Source organism: Podarcis muralis, chromosome 12, assembly GCF_964188315.1.
Source record: "Podarcis muralis chromosome 12, rPodMur119.hap1.1, whole genome shotgun sequence".
In the NCBI taxonomy this organism is placed as follows: Eukaryota; Metazoa; Chordata; class Lepidosauria; order Squamata; family Lacertidae; genus Podarcis; species Podarcis muralis.
The window spans coordinates 24,876,823-24,902,163 of NC_135666.1; the positions used below are offsets into that span (position 1 = coordinate 24,876,823).

Consider the following 25,341-nt stretch of genomic DNA (forward strand, 5'->3'; position numbering starts at 1 on the left):
TCTTCCAGCGGTGCGGAAGGCCACACCACCAGTGGAGGAGAGGGGAAAGGGCTCAAGGATGCTGCTGAGAGCCCTAGCACCTCACCTTGCCAGGCTGGCCAGGAGGGACAGACGCCTCTTCCGTCGCCCAGCTTGCACAGAGGGGTAAAACGCAAGGGAGGTGGAGGCTTGGGTTGCTGAAGTTCTTATGTTGGGGGAGAAGCCAGAACGGGCCACTCCCGGATTCTGCAAGTGACTAAGACGGACATGGACTTTGTAGTTCTGCACTGTAAATAGTTTGCACAATAAAACTTGTAAAAGACAGGTTGGAGTCCTGCCTGGTTACTCACGAGCAACGACCAGCAGCATCTGACAGATCTGATAGGTTATTAGGATGTTTCCCACATGCCTTTCTCTGGATGTACCCACTTTTGCAGGTTAGACTGATGGCAAGTAGAGAAAAGGCCTTTCTGTGGTGGCATCTCAGCCTGTTGAGATTCATTTGCCATCAAATGAATTTTGGTGCCATATCAAACCAGTCCGTGCTTTTAATTTAAACTTACACAATTTTTTTATTGTTACTGAATGTTAATGTCATGCCAAATTCAATACACATTTAAGCAGCAAGAAAAGCCAACAGCTACATTTGACTTCAAAAGACAAAACTTTCAAAACATGAGATTAGTGAAATGGAAGTGAAAAGGCAGAAGGGTCACATTTCTGCAAAAGTACTTAGGAATTGTTCAGAACCACAATAATAGAAACTCAACTAGAACGTACAGTATACCATAGGTCAGGAAAAGGATCACCAAGGCCAAGAGGATGCCAACATTGTTAATAAGCAGAGTAAATGAAGCTGTTAAGAGGCAGTAAGTCTTCCTTTAGAAAATGGAAGTATTGTCCTTACAGTATAGCAAAAAGGAACACAAAATGGAAGATGGAAGTTCTAGATTTTACTGAGAAATTCACCAGGTTAAGATGACATCACTGAAGAGTTTTTCAAGAACGTAAATCTCAAATTGCTGATCTCCCAACAAAAATATGTAACTTGCCCCTAAGATCAGTCCCTGTATAGTCACAGATTTACTACCTATTTTATAGGCTGGCTGTTCCTCCGGTCACACTTGGTGCTGCACCTGACAACATAGTGGGCACAATTTGAGGGAGGTTCCCACATACCCTTATTGTAATAATTAACAATAATGTTTGGCAGTCATTTATATCCACCCATACGATTCGTATTCCTTAGAATTCACACACTCAAGAAAACTGGTTTTTTAACTCAAGGGATATAACAGGCAGTTTGCTAAGTGGCATGGGAGTTTTCTGTTCAAAGGTCCCAAATGTAACTTATCATCTGTAATAAGATAAACAAAGACTGTACTGATCTTTTGTGCCTTTGTTTTTCTCTTTTTCTTTCCCAAGGGCAATTTTGTAGTGGCATAACAGAACTGTAAGCAACTGCTGTTCTAGGAAAATAGTTGAAGATAGAAATCTACACCACTCAGTGGAATATAAATGTTTCAGTACTTACTTATGCAAACAGTATCTATTCAGTAATGTTTGAGGCAGTAGTAGTCTCAAACAGATCACAGTCACTCTACAGCTTACTAAATTTTGACCTAATGGAAGACGGTGTTTACTTTAAAATTACCCAAATAAGCTGAATACAGCACTCTTATTTTCAAGTACAACATAAAACTCCTCAAAGTTTATATTCTTTATGTTGCCACCCCATAGCAAATACTCTGCAGTCTCTTTTATATTTAGAATTTGTCAATCTGAACTTCCCTGCTGACTCACAACTCATAGATTGGTCTCTCATAATCAAGGATTATTCCTAACCATTAGCAACAAAGCACTAAAAAATATGAGAATGCTTCCTTAGCAGACAATACAAAATATACATTCTATTTTAACAACTGATGGTACAACCCATACAAATCTGATGGCAGGAGAGAAGGCTCATCACGTACTTTTCTAGAAGCTCTGACAAGAGGGAGAAGTGTAGGTACGCCATTGGCCAGTGTTTATGGCAACCAGTCTTTCCCTTTACAGATTAGGAGGACACTGAGCCATGCTGCTTGCAGACCACACTGGGAGACACCACTCTATTGCCCTCATGACAGAATAATAGCCCTTCAAACAGAACATGCATGATATACGTTGAGTAGAGACTTGGAGCACTAGATGTCCATATTGGGGGATGTGAAGTCCTTGCCTTACTTTTGGACTTCCCATTGATAAAAGGATGCTGAACTGGGTGGGCCACATTTTAACTTTCCATGAAAAGAAGTTGCAGAGGGCTGCCAACTCCATCAGTGAAACATCACTACAGAATGAGGTATAGCTTAATTTGATTGGGCTGGGGAAAAGAAAACCTGAGGGATCCAGTCATGGATATGTTGAATAACATGCAGTTTGGTCCTAACATCATTAATGTTAGTTTAATACCTGTTTTTATTTAAAATTATTTTTCTACCGAATGACTTGATAGCAATAATTAAAAAATTGAAATAATATTTCAGATATAAAAATAGTGCCATCCAAACCTACTGATTTGTCCATGGCAGAACATTTTAACAGAACCAATGACTTTTAGGGCAATCTGATAGAATCCCAACAGAAGATAGCACAAGCATCCACCCAAGCTTCAGATTGGAACATTTTCCCGCTTTCTGTCATCAAACAGAGTCTGTTCTATATCAGATGAAATGTTCGTAACCAAAACATTATCTTAAAAGTTCAAGAACTACCATACAAATGTGCTATCCTATCATGCAAGTGCTTAGATTTAATTATGTGCTGTATGTTTATGTCTTCATATTCCTAAAAAGGCAGAAGCATTTTAAAACGAAGGAATGAACTTTCTGCCCTGTTAATGATAGCATTCTGTTGCTTTTATGGATGGTTCTTTAATGTCTTTCAACAGAAAAAGAAAAAAGGAACACCATTAATTCAAAACTGCAATAGAAATGTATTTAAAAGCCATTACAACTATTGTCTGTTTTTAAATTGATTTTGCTATATATAAAAAAGGAGAATACTAATGGAATATGCTTTTCTCAAGAGGAACCACTAAAGTATTTTCATCTCAACTTAAAATGTACTAATATAAATTAAAGGAAAACAGAGAGATCTGTAAGAAATATTCTCAGTCTCACAAAACCAAGGTCTCTTGAAAGGGAGCCTGGCTCATTTAGAATCAGTTGCATAATGAGCACCAGCATTTATAACCCTCCCTCAAATTATAAATAATTTACCATCCAATAAATGAAAATTACAAGAGTTTTCAGTCAGAATCTGTATCTTTTTAAAAAATAAATAAACGAACCATCTACCTTACTGTTCCTTGAATACTCATATGATTCTGCTACATATTATACTTTTCATGAAGCTTTTGCCCGGACAACATATCCCTTTTCCCCAATCTATGTAATTCAAGTGTAGTTCTCCTCCCAAAAGTTCAAAGTATGGCAACCTAGTCATAAAAAATCTATTAAAATAATAAAGCAATGCATAAATATTACATTTCAGTTACCTTCTCTTTTTCAGGTTTGGGATCTAGAGTTTCCTTTGCATTCTCACTTTCATTTTTATTTGATGGTTCTTCTTTGCTTTCTTGTTCATCTTTATTTTGCAGTTCCTCAGTATTTGGAACCGTATCTGCATTTTGTTTTTCATCTGTATTCTGTATATCAGTATGTATTTCCCTATCTGTATTTTCTGCTTCATTTGAATTCCATAGTTCTTCAGCATTGGAGGTTTCTTCAACAAAGTCTTCTGCCATTCTGAACGCATAAAACCGTGCAGACAACTTTCCTCACAAACATTTAAGTGTGAGTGTCCAAGTATTAAGTTTGTGTCGAGGTGATAGGATCAAAGCGAGCTAGAAAACAGACACCTGAACCTAGTACTGACACCTATGTGAAACGAAAGCCTTTTGTTGTATTCCTCTTTTTATATTAAGTTCTAATACTCCACTAAGGAGAACATTAAAATACAAGGAGAACTGAGAAAGACCTAAATCATATTAGGTGGATAAGAAAATGAAAGATCAAAACCATTAAAAAAATCAAGGGTAAGTGTATGTGTATGTGTAATTCTATTACTTAGTCTATCATTGTTATGGAACCCAAACTGTCACTGAAATCTGACAAGAGAGTAACAATGCAGCAAAAGTAAACTAGTTCTACAACAACTTTCCCCACGGTCCTCTAGTTGTTCTCAGTGAAGGCTGACATGGATACTTGATCATTAGTCTTGTAATTAGAGTAGTTTCAGTCAGCAGGAATCAACCAATGCAAAGGGTGTGCTTGGGCATTCACCAACAAGTGGCAAGTTGTATCTGTGCCCAACATGGCTGATGAACCTTCTAAAATATAAAAGATAATTCAATGGATCATCTGTCTGTGACATTCAAAGTATTTCAGAAAATGAATGAAGCCCCATGAGATTAGAAATACAATCCATGTATCACTTGAATTAAAAGCAGAACTCCATATATTGCAAATAACTAAAGGATTTTGTGCCAGTTGCAGCAGTGAAACCTCTAATTGAGCTAATGTGAGCTGCCAGCTGCTAATTCCTCCCCAAATCACTTCTTTGTTTAGCCTGGCTCGATTCTTCCATCACCACAAACCCCCCTTCTTCAACGCCACCAACAGTTATGCTGATGGGTGCTGAAAATGATAGTAAATGTAGTGATGGTTTTGCCAAGGTACAAGTAGGCCACGTTTCTCCTCATCAGGGGTTGCTTTCCTATCTTCAGACATTTTTTGCAATATGATTCATTTCCCCTTGACTAAACAGCAAGAGAGGCAATAATTTGTCAAAGAGTACATGAGCTTGTCTCAGACACATTAGCCTATTATCTTGCTGAAGCTAAGCAGGTATAGGCCTGACCAGTGCTTGGGTAGGTGACCACCTGGGAACTATGTGTTCACTTTCTTAATGGAAGAAAGATGGGATATAAATGGAAGAAAATAAAATAATGAAGAAAATAAAACTTCATTGTCTGGCAATGTCTGGAAGATGTTAGCACTTTCTGTGCATTTTTTTTACTGCCAAGAGAACAGCCTGACCTCAGTATTACTTTCTTAATTGCTTTCCTGCTGAGATGAAAATGGAAATGGTCAGTGGAGATAACAACAAATTATCCTACTCCTTGGATTTAAAAATTGTCAGAATAGCTGTGCAGGGAAATTAAAACTTTTTGGAATGCGGATTAGTGAACTGGAGAAGAATAGGTGGAAAGGGAATAAACTGGATGAACATTTTCATATAATTTTTACAATAATATGGCCTTTGTGTACGATTTCTAAATGCAAAAAGGATTTTTATAGGTAATTTAACATATGTTTTGCAAAGCAAGTTGAAAATCTGCTGGTATTTGCCAGTTTCTAAGTCCTGTTTTAGAAGAGAAAGCTAGTCATTAAATTCGAAACCTGAATTTAATGATATCCTTAAATTTGGCCTTACAACCCAGTCCCCTAGGTTAGTACTCTGTATGACATTTCTAGGTCAGGGTAGATATATTTAAAGAACCAACATTATAACTACACAAAATTTAAACACTATAGCTGATGAAAAGTTAAATCAGTAGGGAGAAAAAAATGTAATATTTGTGTATGATGATATCATTTCTTTCTTGAAGAAAGTCTTGTGAAGAATAGTTCAATTTGTCACATGACTTTCAATTATTTTTTCATATCCAGTGAGCTGAGGGGGGAAACAGAGGGAAAGGATAATGCTTAGATCACTGTGAAGACAGCACCCTTGTTGACAAGTGAAATAAAAGATATCCTGTGCTCCAAATCTTGTTGGCATCAATCTGTCTCAAGAGACAATGGAGGAGTGCACACTTGAGAGTGAGATCACACTGTTAGAAGGATATAGCGCCTGCTGTGGCTGTAGAGACATGTAGGAGAGAGATGCTTTATTGCAGCTAGGGTAGATGAAGGCATCCAGTTGTGCTACTGCAGATGCACCATGGATTTTCTTCTTTCTGTGCTCCTCCCAGAAGCCATTCCTTCTCTGGTCACTGCTATGGATCGAGCATGTCCTTGGGGATCCTGACATCTTCCATTCTGTGGACATGACCAAGCCAGTGTAGACATTGCTAAGACAGGAATGCAAACATGCTGGGAATGTCTCATTGATCAGTTCCTCTGTTGGTTAGGACCAGGTTGAATATAGATGATCACCTTGTTGCTTCTTCTGAGAAATGAAATAGTCAGTGAGGCAACAGAGGAATTTGTTGGACCTTACATTCTTGGCAGAGTTTGAGTTCCTACAGATATCAGAAAAATTGAAGTCTCCCATGACTACTAGCTCTCTCCTTTTTGAATGTTTGGTAATCTGCTGTAGGAATATATCACTCAAGTTTTCTGTCTGACTTGGAGGTCTATAGCAAACCCACTCCTACAATACTACTTTCCCACTCCTACAATTTTTACCTGTACATATGTTCCCTGTCTGTCCTCCATGCTTCAGGACATGTATCTCTTCACAAGTGTACACATCCTTTACACATAATGCTACTTCTCCTCACTGTTTGGTCTATTCCTTTTGAACAGGTTATACCCCTCAATTCCTACTTTCCAGTCATGAGTCTCATCCCATCAGGTTTCAGTAATGCATATTAGCTCATATTTGCCATTCTGCATTTGGAGCTCAAATTCGTCTTGCTTGTTCTCCATACTCTGAGCATTAGAATAGAAAAAAACTAAAACCACAATCCAGCTGCTTCCTTCTTGTAGTATCCTATCCTTTAGCAGGTTTCTTGAGCAACAACTCAGTTTCCTGTGCATCAATGAAGCGATTATTCCCAGTACCAAGTGTTCCCCTGTCATCTATAATACTGTCTCCCTCCTCCTCAGGATTTAGTTTAAACTTCTTCTGATCAGGTTTGCAAGACTCTTAGCAAACACATTCTTGCCAACTGCTGCGAAGTGCAACCCATCTCTTGCTGGAAGTCCTTCCTCAAAGAAGCAGATGCTATGCTCCAAGAAGGCAAACCTTTCCTGATGAAAACACCTGAACAGCCAGTGGCTTACTACCAGTATTTTCCTCTCTTCCTGGGCTACAGTCTTCAACAGAAAGCAATAATTTTAAAAAACCCTGGGCCACAAGGCCCTTCAGCTTCTTACCCACAAACTCATAGTCTCTTGCTATACGTCAAAGGCTGTATGTTCAATTTCCAAATGCATCCAATTTCCAAATGTTTTTGAAAAAGTTGCTCCCTATTAATATTGAACCCTCTCCTGACTGTATTGTTGATGATGTGTTCAGGGTATCCTTTATTTTGAAATTGTTTAGCTAATATTCTGGAGTCTCTTAAAAATTCCCCAGGTTGAGTTCCGTTTGAGTCTAATCATTCAACTGAAAGGGAGACTGTTTCTTAAGCGTCATAGATGAAATGAGTCATATCTTAAAAGGGAATTTTTATCTGTAAATTTAGTAAAAAATGTTACACTCAATTGCCCATTGGAGCTCCTATATACGGTCTTGTCTAAAAAGGAGATGGCCTGTCTGTTACGTTGCAAACTAAACTTAATCGTGGGATGAACTGAATTAAGCCAATTGTCCAGGGCATCCAAATGTGGTTCATTGGAAAAGATCATAAATATGTCATCTGTACATTTATATAACTCAATGCCATGGAAATAAGGGTTAGTGTTGGGATCCAAGATCCATTGTTTTTCAAACTGATACATTAATAAATTTGCCGCACTAGAGGCAAATGGTGAGCCGACTGAAATACCTCTAATTTGGCAATAAAAATCATGGCCAAATCTGAAATAATTCTTTTCAAAAATCAAGTAAATTAATTCCATCAGGAAGACGGTGGGGGGGGGGGGGTCCAAAGGCTTCCGAGCATTTAGAGTATCCTCCAGAAGTAACCTTGCTTCATCCAAGGGAATAGATGTGTACAAAGACTGTGCATCTAAAATGACTAGAATGTTTGATTCAATAACTGTATGTTCTTCTATAATTTGAAAGAAATGTGCCGTATCCTTAATATATGTATCTGACTTACTAACCTGAGGCTGTAAAAAATGGTCAACAAATTTCGATAGAGGTACCAGGACTGAACCTGTGCTGGAACAAATTGGATGACCAGGAGGTGGTCTCTCAGGTTTGTGTACCTTTAGTAAAAGGTAAGAAAATAGTACACGGAATGAGATTGTATTAAAAATTGTCCTACCTTATCCGATAGGTAACCCAGTTCCATAGCCTCCTGGATAATAGTCCTTACAAAATTCTGAATATGTGCTGTGGGGTCTGAATCTGAACCTATTTTTCTGTAGCTTGTGTCATCTGCAAGTTTTCTCCTATTAACTATTATATAATCATTTCTTTCCATTATTATGTATATGCAGTCAACAAATGCATGTTTTGGGAACCTGTTGCTAATGAGGCCTCTCTGATGAGTGAGTCACAAAGGAAAGGATGTGCACATTTTGTCACTCATGGTATTGGACATGAAAGATACAAGTAATTTCCTCCTTGGGAATGATATCCAAGTACACAATTCATCATGTGTAAAGCAGTGCTAAAGGCAGAAAAGACCTCTACAGAAAATCACATGGATAATAAATTCACTTTGCCATTATTTATAACCCTGTTTGTGACTGAACACAGTGTAATAGGCATCCTGCCAGTATTTAAACACTGTGGGGCTACACTGAAAATATTGGTCTAAGCAGCCCATCTAGCCTGTAGTCTTTATCACAGCTTAATATTTACAAAAGTGATTTTTAAATAAGGTTGCTTCTTTTTAATAAACATCAGGCTTTAAAATAAGATCTGAATACAAGGCTCACAAAGATAACTTTTTATAGAAAGTACCAATAGCATACAGAATTGCTTTATAACAGTTATGTGCCTTTCATCAAAGTGAATTTGCTTGCACAATTTAGTTTACTTGATCTGTACTTTTATAAGTCTTTTTAATAATTATATAGCTGAGATCTACTTGAAACGCTTAAAATGAAATTATAGTCAGACAAAAAAATCACTTGCAAGTAAACTATTTTGAAATTTTGCAAACTTAAGAACTACATTCCATATCTAATCTCATTACCCAAACAGTTGAAAGTTAAAGTTATGGACTTCTCTAAATCATCATCATCATCATCATCATCATTACTAGTCAAACCCCTACAGAAAAATAAATTGAATCTAATTAATTAAATAAAATAGAGTACAAAAAAATATTCATGCCTTCAGATAAGTAACTCAATACAGGAGTTCTTCCTTCAAATACCCATACATCATCATGTTAAAGAAAACTGTTACTGCTGTTTAATCCATACTGAAAATATAGTTTATTTTCCATTCAAAAAAGCTACATAACTGAGCCAAATAAGTTAAAAAGCAGTATTTTGTGTAGGTGTGTATAGAATGTGCTCTGTTGTAATATCAATTATATTATCTATTATACATTATCGAAGTCTCAAGATGATGCTATTAAGAGCTGGATCCACTACACTCCTTCAGCATAAAGCACCAGTCCACTCTGATATTGTTGATCAAACTGTTCCTTGAAATCATTATAAATATCTTAGTATAATTCCTTTGCAATTATTTCAGACAAGGTGGATTTGGGGCGAGACCCAAAGTAATAACATGTAATCTGGTCCTGCACATATATTTTCTTAAACAAATAGCCAGCACAGAATGGGGGAGGGGAGGCTTTAATGTTTTACCCCCTGCTGCAGCCCCAATGCAAAATTGTCAAGGCCTGTGCCTACTATCCACAATGGGCAGAACACTCCCACTGGTGCTACTGGGAGTTTTCTTCCCATTACAGATAGCAGGCATCTATTTGTTAATAACCAGGCACGCAAAGAAGATTAACATCCTATCTAGTTTGGCCCCCAAATATAAAATATTTAATTTGAAATGTTCAAGGATACAGAAGTATCGTCAAATTACTTTTTATATATTGCATTTATGTTCAGAAGGTACAGTTATCTCCCATCCAAGGACTGATGACATCCACACCTGCTTTGTTTCAGTATTACTGAAACCACTGGAGCCTGAAATCCACTAAGTCTTGATGACTGCAAGAGCTGCTCTTTCAGCTCCATTCTAACTCATTAAATGGGAGAACCACAAAAATCCCACACTAACATTGAGAAGAAACACTATTGGGTAATGTGAAAAATTAAGTTGAGTACAGGCAGTCCCCCCCCCTTTCCATGCGTTCAATATGTGCACAACTGTGCATACGCGCATACTGCTGAACCTGGAAGCGGCCATGAAACATTATAAAGACATCACTGAAATGGCTCTAAAAGGGCAGAGCAGGGGCGGGGAGGGGAAGGAACGGGGTGTTTGCAGACTTTTTCAATGGGTTTCAATTACAGTATACATGATTTCATGATTTCACCAGCATTGCGGTACCTCGGAATGTAACCCCCGTGTAAACGGGGGGGGGGGGGCGAGCACTGCCTATGCTATTGTATCCAACAGGAATTAAATGCATATTTAAGTCAGGAATCTACATATTCAATCTACAAGCCAGGAATCTACCTATTCAATTATAGTGCTTTGCCTTGGTCTTCAACACTCCTAAGGAACAGAAAACCACAACTTGTAGTAAGATCTACTGTGAATATATATGGCTTTTAAGCTTCACAGGATGCATCAACATTAAATTATATATTCTAAATTTACCACCATATCACTTTTGGTTTTGATTATGGATCAACACAACACAATAATACACCATTGGGGAAAGTGGAGGAAATAACATACCTGCCGTACAAAACTATTAGAGGTAGTGTCAGAAGATGTACTCCCATCTGAACCTTTGAATCGGTGTTTTCTTCTTGCACCTTTGCTGTAAGACTGTTAAAAAGAAAAGTTATTACTTTATGCATACATGTCTATATATCAAGCAGACACAAATACTCAGCATATTATTAAATTTGTTATATTAGCAAATGCCAGCTTTAGAATTAGCCAGGCACCAGAATCTACATATTATAGCACAAAGTGAACAAACCCCTTACACAAGTGTTTGCCCAACTGTACTGAATGAACAGCACAGGAATCACAAGACAGAGAAACCAGTTCCTGGGAAACTTCAGTCTCCCAGGACATTCTATACATACAAGATCTCAAAGTAGCTGTCTTATTACAAAAGAATTTCAGAAATAGACTGGAAAGAGAAGTTGCTGAATTGCAACTTATTACCAAACTTAAAACCATGGAGACCTGGTCTGAATAGAGACATTGGATTCTTATCTCATTATACATGATAAAGCTATTTTTAGCCATCTCACCCCTTGCTTTTTCCTGTAAGACCAATTGCAGTTGTTAACAGTCATCAACAGGTTTACCAGACCTATCAGCCAACCATCCATTCCCACCACCCTTCTGAGTAATACCCCTCCCCACCCTCTCACTATATATATAAGGGTCTGGTGACTTCTGTTTCAGTGTATCCGAAGAAGTGTGCATGCACACAAAAGCTCATACCAATAACTAACTTAGTTGGTCTCTAAGGTGCTACTGGAAGGAATTTTATTTTATTTATTTCATCTTGTTTCGACTACGGCAGACCAACATGGCTTAAGATTATACATTGGAATAGTTCTTAAGATTATACATTGGAATAGATATCAGCTTCTGGCATTAGAGAGAAAACTCCCTGCTGCATGCAGGCAGTAGTGTTGTAGCACTTATAATATATAATATCAACATTAAAGGGGAAAAAATCAAAGCAATAGGTAAACATCACAGAAAATGGTGCTTTACGGCAGTGCTTCAGCCATGATGATCTCCTGGTTCCCTCTTGGTCAATTCTTCTACATACTACATTAATACACACATAGTAAAACTGACTTACCAAACATACTGAAAACGATTTTTAAAAAGTTAAAGGAGAAGAATTGTTCTTCTCCACAAGTGTAAAAGAGTAATAAGGCAAGTAGTTATACAATAATATCCTCCTTGGAATATTAGGAGGTTACTAGTCCAAAACAGTTTAGCTTGGTTAATATTCAAATACAACTTTTCACAGCTATTGTTTAAAGCAGTATCCCTTCAATTAAATGTCATAAAAGGAGTCAAGGGGTCCACTGTTTCATGACCTAGCTGTGAAAATCTAGCAATACATAGCTTAACTTTATGGGGCAATGAATGTGACTGTATAAAAATATGAAAGCTACACAAGAGGGACTGGAAATAAAAACATAAGGAAGTTAGCTACTCAGATAAGGCACTGACAAGACTTCAGGGGAAAAACAGGACTCCAAAGGTATGCATATTTCTCAACAAGTAGGAATTAAAAAGCTATGACAAAATGTAAACGTTCAAGAGGTTACTCAAACCAGAGACCGTCGTATTTAGAAATCTAATTTTAGCAATGTTAAGATGTACTTATAAGGGGGAAATTAGAAGACTATGATTATTTAAGAAAAGAAAAGAAAATAGCTCCAAATTAGAAACACACGAGACCATCAGGAGTAGCAAGCTTAAGGAAAAAACACAAAGTAACTGCTAAAGTACCAGGAGCTGTATAAAAATAAATAAATAAGAAAATAGCTAATTAAAGAGGAGACACTAGTAATTTATTTCAATTAAGCTCTGCCATGAATTTCTACCCTCCCTGAGGGGTGGGGGAAGAGTTCTTTATTGTTATGAATATATGTTACTGATTATCAGAGATTACACTGTCAGAGGTAATGGTGCCAGAATAAAAAGAACAAGGATGAACAAAAGGTGTAAATCCAAAAGGAGGGCAGGGATAAGCTTGAACTGGCAGAGCAACATTAGAAGTGTGCAATATGGAGTTATAATAGCCATATTATATCCATTATATTACAAACCAATAAATCAGAGTTTTCCAAACTGTGTGCCACGACGCTTTAGTGTGTCAGCTGCAGTGTGTAGGTGTGTCGTGTGAACACCCCCTGTGCTCCTCCCAGAGCTGGAAAAGGGTTAGTTTAACCTCCAGTTTGCTAGTAAAACTGAATTACTGTGTTGCAAAATGATGCATGTCTAAAAAGTGTGTCACCAACGGGAAATGTTGGAAAGTTCTGCCATAAAATACATGTTTTCCAACCAGGGAAATTAAGTCAAATTAAAAATAAAAGATATTCAATGCCAATTTATAAAATAAGCACAATCAAGTGATAAAGGTTTCCTAGCCTATGCTGCTTCAAGCTGCAGATAGGGGTTGTATGTTGGGATACATCCTGACAAACATGCTTTTCCTTTTTTTACTGTCATGCTTGTTTATATGCAGAAGGGTCTGTTCCCTAGCAGGGGCATTTAAAAATACAGCCCACTTACTCAAAGCAGCCAAATGCACAGAAAGCTTGTGTATCCTAAAGAACCCTTGGGATAATGTTATGGATAATGGGTTTTTTGTTATTGTTATTCCCAATGTTTGAAAATGATGGCAAACATGCTGAAAGAGCAAAAGCAACAACAACAAAATTAAAATCCATTTGTACTAACTCCATTTACAAAGGCTGTCCAGAGTGTAATGATGCCTCCCCCCCAATTTTGACAAAACAGGGTCAAATTAAGAATATAGCAATACATGCATCCTATCTTCCTTCTCGTAACTCCTGCAGCCAAGCTGGAGCTCTGCTTTCCTTGGACCACATCAATGAGGCCTCGAGAGACATCTTGTCATCTGGGAAGCCCAGGATTTCTGTACACACTGCCCCGGGCTTACACCCCAGAAAAGTCAATTTGGTGCTGCTGACACTGCAAAAAACAATGTGGGAGGCAGGAATTACGATTTACCAATCTCCATAGCCACAGCAGGCACTGTGATTCTCCAGCAGTTTGTGTTCAGCCCTGGAGGCACACTCCATTGCCTCTTGAGACAGACGAATGCCAACAATCTTCTAAATGCAGTTTGGTCCTGTTCATTAGATGCTAGTTAAATAATGTTTACTAAAATATTGTGTTTAGTGAAAACTAGGGCCAAAACCATTTATGGATTTGGGGAACATATGTAGCTCAGTGTAAGAACATATGATTTGCATACAACAGGTCCCTTGAATACCTCACATCTCAGGATAGGACTGGGAAGGACTGCTGCTTTAAACCCAGTCAGTGTCAACAATACTGAGCTAGATGGGACTAATAGCCTGACTCCTATAACTTCCTATGTCCCTACGTAATTGATTAATTCTAATTAAACAGGCAACATGGGTTTTTTTTAAAGATGTTAATTATTTTTATATAAAACTTATGCTTTTATTTAAAAGCATTCTATGCTGCCTTATATTTTCAGAAGACAATCCAAAGCAAGTATTAAATATACAGCAACTAAATAACAAAAAAGCAGAATAAAAAACAAAAACCTTAAGGAAATCTGCCAAACAGTAACTGAAAAATCCAGATAAACCAACAAACAGAAGAATCAAAAAGCAACAACAGTGACAAACATCAGTTCAGTACACTTGCATTTTAAAATACTTAAGATTTACTTACTGCCTTTAACTGGATATTAAGTGGTAGGAAGTGTAGTTCATGTATTTATAAACATATGATTCCATGTCATAAAATATTAGGTTGGTGTACAATGTTAAAGCATAAAATATAAAATATATCAGTATCACATGGTGCTAAGTACACTCTGACTGGAAGGTAGAACTTCCTATTCTGCAACATCTGAAGGTTTCAAACACTTTTCAGGCATGATCCTATGTGGGGCACATTATAATAGTAAGGCTTGCAGATAACAAAAGCATGGTTTATAGATAGCAATTCCCTTCTCTCCAAATAAGCTATATCCAGTTAATTAAATAGAGGATAAAAGTATCAGTGGCAACAAGTAATGATGGCTGTGTTACCTCCAATATCAAAGGCAGTGTGACTGGGGATCAAGAGCAGGAAACAGCTCTTGCCTTGCCTGTGGGCTCCCATAAGCATCAGGTTGGCTACTCTAAGAACAGAGTGCTTGACTAGAAAGGCCAGCAGGGCTGCTCTTATGGTCTTCAGGCTCCTGACATTCCAGAGGAGGGAATGTGGTGAAATTCCTGAATTAAAAAGATACTGCTGGACTTTGCCTCTGGAGTAGTTGACACTGAGCAAGTGCACAGCTCTCTAGCACCCAAACCAACTGTTACTTGTTCTCTGCCCAGAGACACTGCTTTCAGGCTGGCAACCTTTCCTGTTAAAGACGCTTTCTCAGTTGAGCTGTGTAAGCTGCAAGTGCTGCAGGTCAGAGACAAGTCAATAATGATTCTGCAAGATCTTTGTTCTGACATACTGAGGATTACAACATATATACAGGCAGCAGCAGACATCATAGTGTGGGTGTGCCATACACCTGAACTCCATCCTGCTGAGCTGCTGCAGCATACCAGGACAAAGAGAGAGTGGCATATTGGTGGCAAGGCTGGCGTGGTATAAACACATTGGCAGGAGCATCAGATTGGCTCCCTTGGCATGATTGCACCATACCAGCCTCACAACTCCTTCGCCTCTTCCTCACTCCATCCCGATATGCTGCAGCCACTCTGCCGGATGGAGTAGAGGTGAGTGATGCAGTCCCACCAAGCTGTCCATTGCTGTATGCAGGGATCCCACTTTAAATCTCTGGTGTAGCAGGAGTATGGCATCACCAATTCAACTTCTTCCCAGAGAGAAGCCCACCAGGTCATACTAATTCCATAGGAAGAATGGAATAAGACGAGAAAAAGCAAAGTGAGCAGAAGGACCCAGATCCTGCATTAGCTCCAAGAAGAGATAACAAATTGGCCATCTATCTGTCTATCTATCGAATGTAATTTCCATCAATAGCAACAGTAGTTAATCCTATGGGTGCTTCTGCAAATGATGGACCTGCCTGTGATGTATGACAATAACAAAGATGTTCAATGTCAAGTTTGTTGCATCCTGAATTTGAGAAATGCATGTTGTACTTTATCTCACAGCTAATGAGCTTATTATGGTTAGAGACAACAGGGAAACGCATTGGAGATACATGACCCCATCTCACCATGACTCCCACTGGTTCAAGTGACCCTTCAAGCCAAAATCTTTGTATGCAAAGTTATGCAGGCCAGGCATTCCCAGTTGGAGGTTTATGAACTCTAACTGCATTTTCATCTTATTCATTTGTTCTTCACTTTTAATTTTTCTACTATTTTCAAAATGGATTTATTTAGAGACTACTTTGAGTATGATTGCAAAAAGCTGTTTTTCCAAAAATAAAAATAAAATAAATTGATAAATGAATAAATAAAAGGCACAGGCAATGCTTTGTCACTCAATTAAAATTAAAAGTTTAATTAACAGAGTAATATATCAGATTTTTTAAAAAAAAAACACCTGCCATTAAATTTTTAATTGCCAGTGAATTGCATGTTTATTCAAACAGTATTGGCTTGTCTTATTTTAAAAGGTTATTAGGATCATTTGTTTTTGTCTAAACAGAGAAACACTATTGTTTCATATGACCAAAATCAGTTAATTCCCAACCCACCTGTTTCATTGTTAAAAGCTGTAATACTAGTGTATGTAAAAAGTCAACAATTATGACTGCAACAAGTCCATAAAAGGGAAAATGCAGTGAAAAGGAAATATATTTTTCAACTGTAGATGTTTCATTTATTCATCATTAATGTCCCCCCAAAGAAGGTCTATGATGCAGAATTTATCACATCGACACCAGCATAACAGCAGCATGAAATAAAGCAATTGTAGTGGTCCATGTTTTTGATGTCAGATCTTTAATACTAAGACAAAAGGTCAGGGTCACTTTACACTACAAAGAACCAGTCATTGCAACCCTGAGGAACAGCAAACAAATCAGAGCATGGGAAATGTATCTTGAGAAAAAGATACATTTTGGGGCATAATTATGATCACCATGTAATGTACTTGTACAGGTAGTGGGGATATTAGCTGATGAAATCTATAAAGGTTTGTCTGATTTTGAGCTAAAGTAATGAATGGAGTTAGACAAGCTTGGTAGATACGCCAGTGATCTTTTAATATTTATTAGCAATACGAATAGAGCCCTTCCAGAGTACTTCTTTTTAGCTGAATATTCCAATCAAGTATTCCAATCAAATTTATCATTGTTTTTGTTCCTTCACCAACATTAAAATAATTAATTAGGTTTAAAACACCATGCACAATAAGATGTTGCCATATCCCTGATGAGTTTAAAACATTCAGCAGCAATTTGTGCAGTTAACTAACTCAAAAATGGAATTGAAGTGTGAACTACGGTAAGGAACACATTTCATATACATGCTCACACATATATCTATAAAATAGTTCCCTTGTCAGTAACAATGAAAACCAGAGAAAGAAATAACGGTTTAAAAACCAAAAGTAACATGTAGAAAATTGTTGCTGAAACAACTGATATGCTAAGGAAAGAAATCATGGCAATATAGTCCTACACATGTACTTTTCATATAATGAAAAGTATTAGTCTGCCTTTAAGCAGAGCTATTAAACATCATGTCTTTCTTACATTAACACACCCCATGATACAGAGTATTTAAAAAAACAAAAAACAAAAACCCAACAACATACAGAAGTACTTGTTCTATACTGTCATTACATGAGTTAGAATTTTTGCCCCGCTCTTAAACTTACACATGCACATTTTTTCTTTCCACTCTGGTCCTCTAACACCTTTATTGTGAGTATACAACAAATCATATTATGTGTTTGATTAAAACAGATGCAACAAGAACCTGCCTCAATAACTCCTCATTGGCCAGATCTCTCCATGTGCCCATAAGGGGAAAACATGAATTTTCCTGACGAGAGTTCCCCCTCTCCCACCAACTTTCCAAAGTTGAGCCATTCATATTGCTCTGATTTCCCTACAACAAATACTTGCTTCTAACTCTGAACAAAGGAAAGGCAAGATATTTGGTAGGTCTATAGGCACCTATTACAGACCATTTAAGGTAAAACATAACCACCGCTGCCCTGGTTCACACAACACTTGCTTTTTCTACGTTTGATCACTGCAGGCTAACTGATGAGTGGCAGTAAAGCATGAGCAGGTTCCACTAAAGTACACTGTGTGGTGAGTGGGATGGGGGGCAGTCGACCAACGAATTATGGGTCTGTTGTTTGTGATGGTACCGTGATCAGGTGATGAACACTCACGTGTGGAGACAAAAGCACCCTGTTGCAGTCATAATTAAGGGCACAAATAGCCAGCAATCCCACCCACATTTGAGCGCATGCTTATAGGTAAAGCTTTTCATTCACACCGGTGCATGCTAATAAAGAACCAAGAACGAAACTGTTCCAGATTGAAATCCTGAAGTTACACTAGGACATAAATCTTATAAAAACAGAGAGGGGCTTACTTCTGAGTTGCAAACCCTAAATACATTGGCATGTGACAAAATCCGTCTGGACACATAAAGCCTACTTCTGAGTAAACCCACTCACTCACAGGGCTGGAACATTAGCTTGCAATTCTGTGCTCACAGATCCTGGAGCAAGTCCTACTGAACTCGGTGGGAAGTAAATCTGAGTCGACACGCCTTTAGGGGCAGAATTTCACCCTATGCCCAAGCTGAGATTGCTCAATAGCGGAGTCTCCTCGCCTTTCCCTTTGAACCGCAGCTTTACCTTGTAAAGTAAAAAAGATGGAAGCCAGCAGGATTCTTGTTGGGGGGGGGGGGGCGGCGGCAGGGGATTTTACTGCCAAGTGAAGCCTCGAAAACTCTGGCTCCCAAGAGCCACAATCTGGAAGCGGAGTCACCATTAAGGTTCCCCTTGAGGGGGCGGGGGTCGCACGGAAAGAAAGCCGCCCCCTAATTTTTAAGCGAGCAGCCCCTCCCTCTCTGTCACCCTCCACCCCTCAATAACTGTACCTGCACAGCCGGGACTGGAGCCGGGGGGTTGTCCAGCAACTCCATCTGCATCTCCTGCGCCGCCGTTGCTGGAGTGGGAGGCGATTTGGACATGCCACTTTGGACCATTGGAGAAAGCGGGTGGGGAGGGTGGATGGGGGGGGGGACAACTCGCCAACACTTCCAACAACAAAGCGCCTCAGCGAAGCCGTCGCCAAGTAGTCGCCGCCTCTCTCTCTCTCTCTCTTTTTGAATCGGCGGCGGTTGGTGCACGAGGATGGCTCTTGCTTCTTCTCCCTCAGGGATGGGCCATTTTGAAACGGTTCAAGTGCCTTTCCTTGCTCGCCCGCCCGCCTGGCTTGCTTGCTTAGGTCGGTTGCTTGACTGAGGGAGATGGTGAGAAACAAAACGAAAAGACTCTGGGCTCCTGCCGCAGCTGCTCGCCTCGCCCAGCCCTCAAGTACCAGCTCGGCTCCTCGGTGCCTCGTAGAGCCCAGAGCGCAGCAACCGCTACTACAGCCGAGCAAAAGGGGGAGGAGACGGGGAGGAGGAGGAGGAGGCGCCTGAGGGAAGATGAAATCTCGACCACCCTCTCGTTCTTCCCCCCGCCCCGAGAAAGGTGGGCGGTGGGAAAAGCGCGGGAAAAGCTGAGGGAGGGGGGTGTGGAATGGCCGCCGCGCGGTCGTCGAGTGGCGGCCCCGTCGTTTCTCCTCAGGAAAGTCGCCGGCCCCTGAATTTTATCCTCCTGCTCGGAAGGCCAAGACAAGCCGTCGTCGAACAAACTGTTTTTCTTTTTTTAAAACACAAGGCACACACTCCAAAGCGAGCGAAGAGTAATATTGGCTCGCTGGTTACAAGCTGCACGTAAAACAAAGCAAAAAAAAAAAAAAAAGAGGGAAAGTGCTTAACATTGCCGCTTTGCTGAAGGAAGGGCAGCCAAGGAGCCAGCCAGTATCTGGTGCTGGTAAAGAAAAGATATCAAACAAGCACCCTCTCCACCTTTCATTTTTTCCTCCCTCAGGTGCAAGTACTAAGTGCCACTGGTTTGGATCTCTCACCTGTGGAAAACTGTAGGCTCTCACTTGCCCTCTCTCTGGGCATTGCCAGAGGAGCCAGCTCCTAGGGGCTGAGGTCCCTTTGCTCTCCCCCCCCCCCATTAAAATATTTGAGGGGGCTGGCCCCACAAAGTTGATGGGTATTGCCTTTCAAATGTTGTGAGCGCGCTGTGTCATGGGATTGATTATACCAGGTGGGACTTACCTACGTCCCCACCCCCCAATTATTTTATTCAAGTTGGCAACCCTGGGCGTTGCAGCAGGAAGGATCAAACCCAACAAGGCCTTCCAGATCTCGAGTGCGAGTGAACAAAAAAAGAGACTGGGCTAATCTTCGGAACGGCAGCTGTACCTTCCTTGCCCTCTCTCACTAAGCAGCGTGGAGGACAGGAGAGAATTTGGTCTTCCTGGGCCAATTCCCCACCACTGTGCCCCCCCCCCAAAGGAGAGGGCATGTGAGCAAGCGAGAATATGAGGTGATGGCCAACTCTCTCTATTTCGTCCTGGCCATAGAGAGAAGGTGAGTGAGCAGAGAGCTTCCTTTTGTTTCTGCTTTCTGCCTGGGCCCAAAGTGGGTCAGAAGTGAGAGGCGGTCTTTTGCTGAGAGGCGCTTCTCGCAACCACCCCTGGAAGCAGCAAATGCAAGATACAGAGGTACCTCGGGTTACATACACTTCAGGTTACAGACTCCGCTAAACCAGAAATATTACCTCGGGTTAAGAACTTTGCTTCAGGATGAGAACAGAAATTGTGCAGCGGTGGCGCAGCGGCAGCAGGAGGCCCCATTAGCTAAAGTGGTGCTTCGGGTTAAGAACAGTTTCAGGTTATGAACAGAGCTCCAGAACGAATTAAGTTCTTAACCCGAGGTACCACTGTACTGGAGGGAGGTGGTGATTTTCACCAGGACTGCAGTATGTGGGGAAAGGGAGATTTAACCCTTCCCTCTCAGCCACTATCCTGATGTAAATCTACACACACACACCCAACACCAGCACTACCCGCATGCTGCAATTAGCATTAGGAAATCCTACCGCATAAGCAAACACCTTTCTTGAAAAAAGCCCAAGCAAACAGTTAAAATTCCTGAGTCAGGCATGCTGAGAATCAAGCCAAACATAATGTGCAATTCTTTTAAAGCATGTTTCTTGCTGCCACTTCTATTTTGGAGGGAAAGCAGCAGTTCAGCATTTACTGGTGAGGATAAATTGTCAAATGGTAGGGAAATATGCTGAGTTAGACCTTTGGTCCATCTATCCCTGTACTACAATATTTGGTGTCCTTCCAGATGTTGTTGGACTATAGTTCCCATCACTTCTAGCCACTGGCCATGCTAGCTTGCACTGATAGGAGTCCAACAGCATCTGGAGGGCCACTGTTTCCCCATCCTAACCTTGTTGTTTACCCCAATTGGCTACAATTCTCCAGGGCCTAAGACCAGGACCTTTTCATCCCTATAGTCAGAGATCCTTTAATGTGGTGGAACTAGAGATTGAACCTCATCCTGCATACAAGGTGCACCTTCTACAGTGCTATAGACTGGACTTACTGTTGCACTTTAGAAAGTCTTCTTAAAATCATTGGCACAGATAACTCAACCTTTAGTATATTTTAACAATATATTTGTTCATAAGGATCTCTCTCCCCCTGTGTTTATTATTATTCCCCTTGTGCAGTATTTTCCCTTTTGCAATTTAAATTGTGGCACTGTTGACTATTTTTATCATAACATGTTGGCTGCTTTTGGATGTGGATTTGTTTTTGCCTGCTTTTTAGTGAATGAATGTGACAGCAGCTATAAAGTAGAGAGATTCTTTCACTGACATATGAGATAGAAGTGCTTAAATGCAGAATCAGTGGGTGTGAAATCCGGCCACACTGTCTGCTCAAGTACCATATTTTTCTGTCTATAAGATGCCCCCATGTATAAAACTCAGATTTAAGAAAATGGCATTGGCACTATCTGTGTATAAGACGCCCCCTAATTTTTGACATAATTTATTAGGGGAAAAACCTAGTCCTATACATGGAAAAATACAGTAGGTTTTTTAAAAAAACACCACACACACCTCACAGTAATAGGCTTTTGGTACATTAAACATACTGTTGTGTGAAGTAACTGTATAAGGAAAGAGTCAGAAGGGAGGAATGCAAAGTAGCTCTACCAAGATGGATTTTGTCATCACTCGTCATTCACAAACCCATATGTCTGTTTATCTCCCAAGTCAAACAAAGAATCTAACAAAATGCAGCTAGTCTCTTTTCAAAGTACGGTATATCCAAGGAGAGGTCTAAGAATTTCACAGTCTATCATGTGGTTAGCAAGTTAAAATTATGTTTCTTTGCTGTTAGTGTAACCAAGCTTTTAATTAAACAGACACAAATCTTCAGAGTTACAATGAAGTCCCACTGATAAAATGTACCACTGTTAATGGAAGTCTTACTAGTTTCTTTGAAATTCCTTGGACTTTTTTGTCTGAACAAAAACCTAAAAATTTGCCGTATTGTTTTTTGTTTCTTTCACCAACTCTAGTGGCAAGTTATGCAGCTGTGCATGCAAACCTGCACACAAACCCTATTTTTAATCTTATTTTAATCATATTGTTACAGAACGGGGGTGGGTCCCCTAAACACTAAAATTGATAAATACTAAGATTTGTGATATGAAGGGAGAATATAAGCTGCAAAGGAATTCCTGGGTAGCCTGTCCAAACTAGGGGCCTGAAGAGAGCCATTGTGGGTCATTAACAAGACAATGTAACTTCTTATCCCATGTGTGACCAGAGACTGGAGATTTGGAAGGTTGGCAAAGGGGCAAGGGGCTTCTGGGAAGAAGGAGGAAGTGAGGCTGAGATCCATCTTTGTGGAGAAGAGAGGAGGTTGCCTGCAATGCTTTGGGCCATGCTATAAGATTTGGACTCTCTCCACGCAGACTGTGAATCCTATTTCTTAAAGCATGACAGTCTCTGCCGTGTCTTCTATTCTCCAAAGGGAGAATGACCCTTTGCTTGGTGGCCTTTGCTTGGTGGAGAGAGAGGCAGGCACTGGGCTTGTGTAACAATATTAAAATTATTTAAGTTTCCCCCAGAATTCTTCAGGCACAGCTAATGGCAGAGACGACAGGTGCTATGGAAAGCAGGATATGGATATGCCAATAGATGCTGATGCATGGAAGGTTATATGCAGAAAATGAGCTTTTCATTCAGTAGCTACTAGCTAAGGGCCAATTCCTTTTTAAAAGTCACTCTCCCTGCAAGCTCTTAGCTGTATGTTTAGTGCAATGAGTCCTCAATGTTGTAGAGAGTGCAAGGAGATTGGATCTTTCTTTACATGTGGCACTGTGGAAAAATATTATGATTTTGGATAGATATCTTTAAGGTGGTTGGTGAGATCATGGGACAAAGCCATTCAGTGTGGTCCTAAACTGGCCTTATTACCTTTATTTCAAAAGGGAAACAAAAACAAACAAATCCCTGTAGTCATTGACTTCTTTTGGTGGCAGCTAGACTCATGCAAGGATCCCAGTTAGGATCCCAGTCACACTACTTACTTTTTAAAGCTGTTCGTTTGTGAATGGCATCTTTGTCTAGCTTGGCCAGACTGGAAGCAGCTCTCCAAATTTCTAGACACGAGTGTTTCTGCACACTATCCAGAGATAGCAGAGATTGAACGTGGAGCATATGGTTCTTTGCTAAACATACTATACATGTTTAAGTGTACACTTGAAATGCCTTCCCTAATAATATAATGTGGTCCTGAGAATACTAAGGAGGATAATGCTTAAATGAGCTTTATTGGAATGGAAGAGATGCAGGTTACAACACACAGGAAATGAGTTCGGGCTAATAGGTAGGATTTATGCTTATAATAATAGCTGAGTGGTGCCCAGTTTGGTAGCAAGAGGAAGGGAAGAGGGGCATTTGTTGTTGCTTTGGATGTGCTCTTTTATAAATGCAAAATAAACCTGTTAGTGCTGCTGTGTATTCTCATAATCTGAATGCCTTGTTCTTCCTTCTCAGGTCTCCTTTGAAGTTTATCAAACTGACTCATTTGTCACAAGCAGAACCTACAATTAGCATGTTTCTGCAAACTGAATAGTGGCATGGAAAATTGCACACTGTCCTCATGGTGAACAAGTCAGATGACCATTTTGCTATGAAGAGGGAGCCATACAGGTAGGAAATGTTAGATTTCTGTCATGATAAATGGAATTGTTAGCACTATAGTGGGAGGAGGGTAGGTTTTCATCAAAACAAATTGCACATATGACTGGGGGCAGGGGAAAGCCTTCTAAAGCACACAAAGAAAACAAGTGATGACTGAAAATACATAAGGCATTTCTGACATGTTTTCTCTCAATTATATGCTTGGCTGAAGAAAGGATAAAGGAATTATTCACAGTTAACTTAACCTGAATTATATGTGAAGAAATTGAAAATTTTAACTGATCCTTTCCTTCCCATTCCTGATCATCTCCAGCTTCACCTTGGTCTTTTTCCCACCTAAAATTTACCCACATGCTCCTTTCTGATCACTGTCCCGCTTCTCTAGAATGGGGATCTGGAAGGGGTATATCGGGAGAAGAGGCATTGCACACACACTTCCTATAGCTATAGATAGGTGACTGTGAAGTTCAGTTTTTCTCCATTACTCATTTTTCTAATCTAAAGTTCAGTTCTCCGCATTTGTACATCATTTTGGATTTTTTTTTTTTTATAAATAAAAAAGGCCCTCATGAAAATCCATCAGCATCTTAGTGAGAATATCACTTACTGTATACATTTGTATACAATTTTGCCTAATATACTCATTTTCCAAAACCAATTTCCCCTTAATACATTTTTATGTTATTTGCACAAATATATGCATTTTAATGGACATTTACCCCACTATATTTGTACAGATCACTTCACCGTATTGCAGAATTCAGAAGAGTGTGAATTTCAAACTATAGTTGTGTTTCAGTTCTTGTATTGTTTTGGAGAGTGTGAATTATACAGGTTCACCTTTAATTGTAAACTTCCGCTTCCGTATCTATAGCACAATACTTCTGTTTCAGGTCTAAGTGTGGGAGAGGCAAAGTCCTGTTCAGGAGGAGCTTATCTCTGAAACATGAAATAATCATTTGGCATGGATATATTCATTTTCATTATCTGATATCTTTGTCATAATGCACATAATCAGTGCTTTTTTCTGGGGGGACGCAGAACCCCTAAACATTTTGTGAATCTAAGTTTGGCCTCGTTGAGGGGCAGTATTTCAGTATGAGTGGGAAAATGAGAGTACCCCTAAACATTTTTTAGAAAATAAAAGCACTGCACATACAGTAATAGTTTAAAACATATAACATTGTACTGTATTATGTTCCTGGAGACCATGTACCTAATTAGAGAACCCTAGCTAAATTATAATAGCATAAAATATTTTTATTTATAAGCTGAATAGATAGAAAAGTATAACTCAGCTTTTGTTTATGGTGCTTAGACATTGTG

At 39.5% G+C, this 25,341-nt stretch overlaps 1 protein-coding gene across 6 annotated transcripts in view; it reads right to left on the minus strand.

The window, feature by feature from the left end:
- CACNB2 (calcium voltage-gated channel auxiliary subunit beta 2) overlaps nt 1-19,396 on the minus strand; it is a 120,394-nt gene extending 100,998 nt beyond the window's left edge. For 2 of the 6 annotated variants that reach the window (XM_028750010.2, XM_028750005.2), the window contains exons 1-2: nt 18,819-19,395; nt 10,747-10,839 (exon numbers count right to left, since the gene is read on the minus strand). In XM_028750010.2, coding sequence (XP_028605843.2) covers nt 10,747-10,839; nt 18,819-18,926 — 201 coding nt within the window. In that variant the 5' untranslated portion in view covers nt 18,927-19,395. Of the gene's footprint in view, nt 1-3,520; nt 3,966-10,746; nt 10,840-18,818 lie in introns of those variants that run through there. The other 4 variants (XM_028750009.2, XM_028750007.2, XM_028750008.2 and 1 more) reach the window with 4 other exon arrangements.
- Between the last annotated feature and the right edge of the window lie 5,945 nt (nt 19,397-25,341).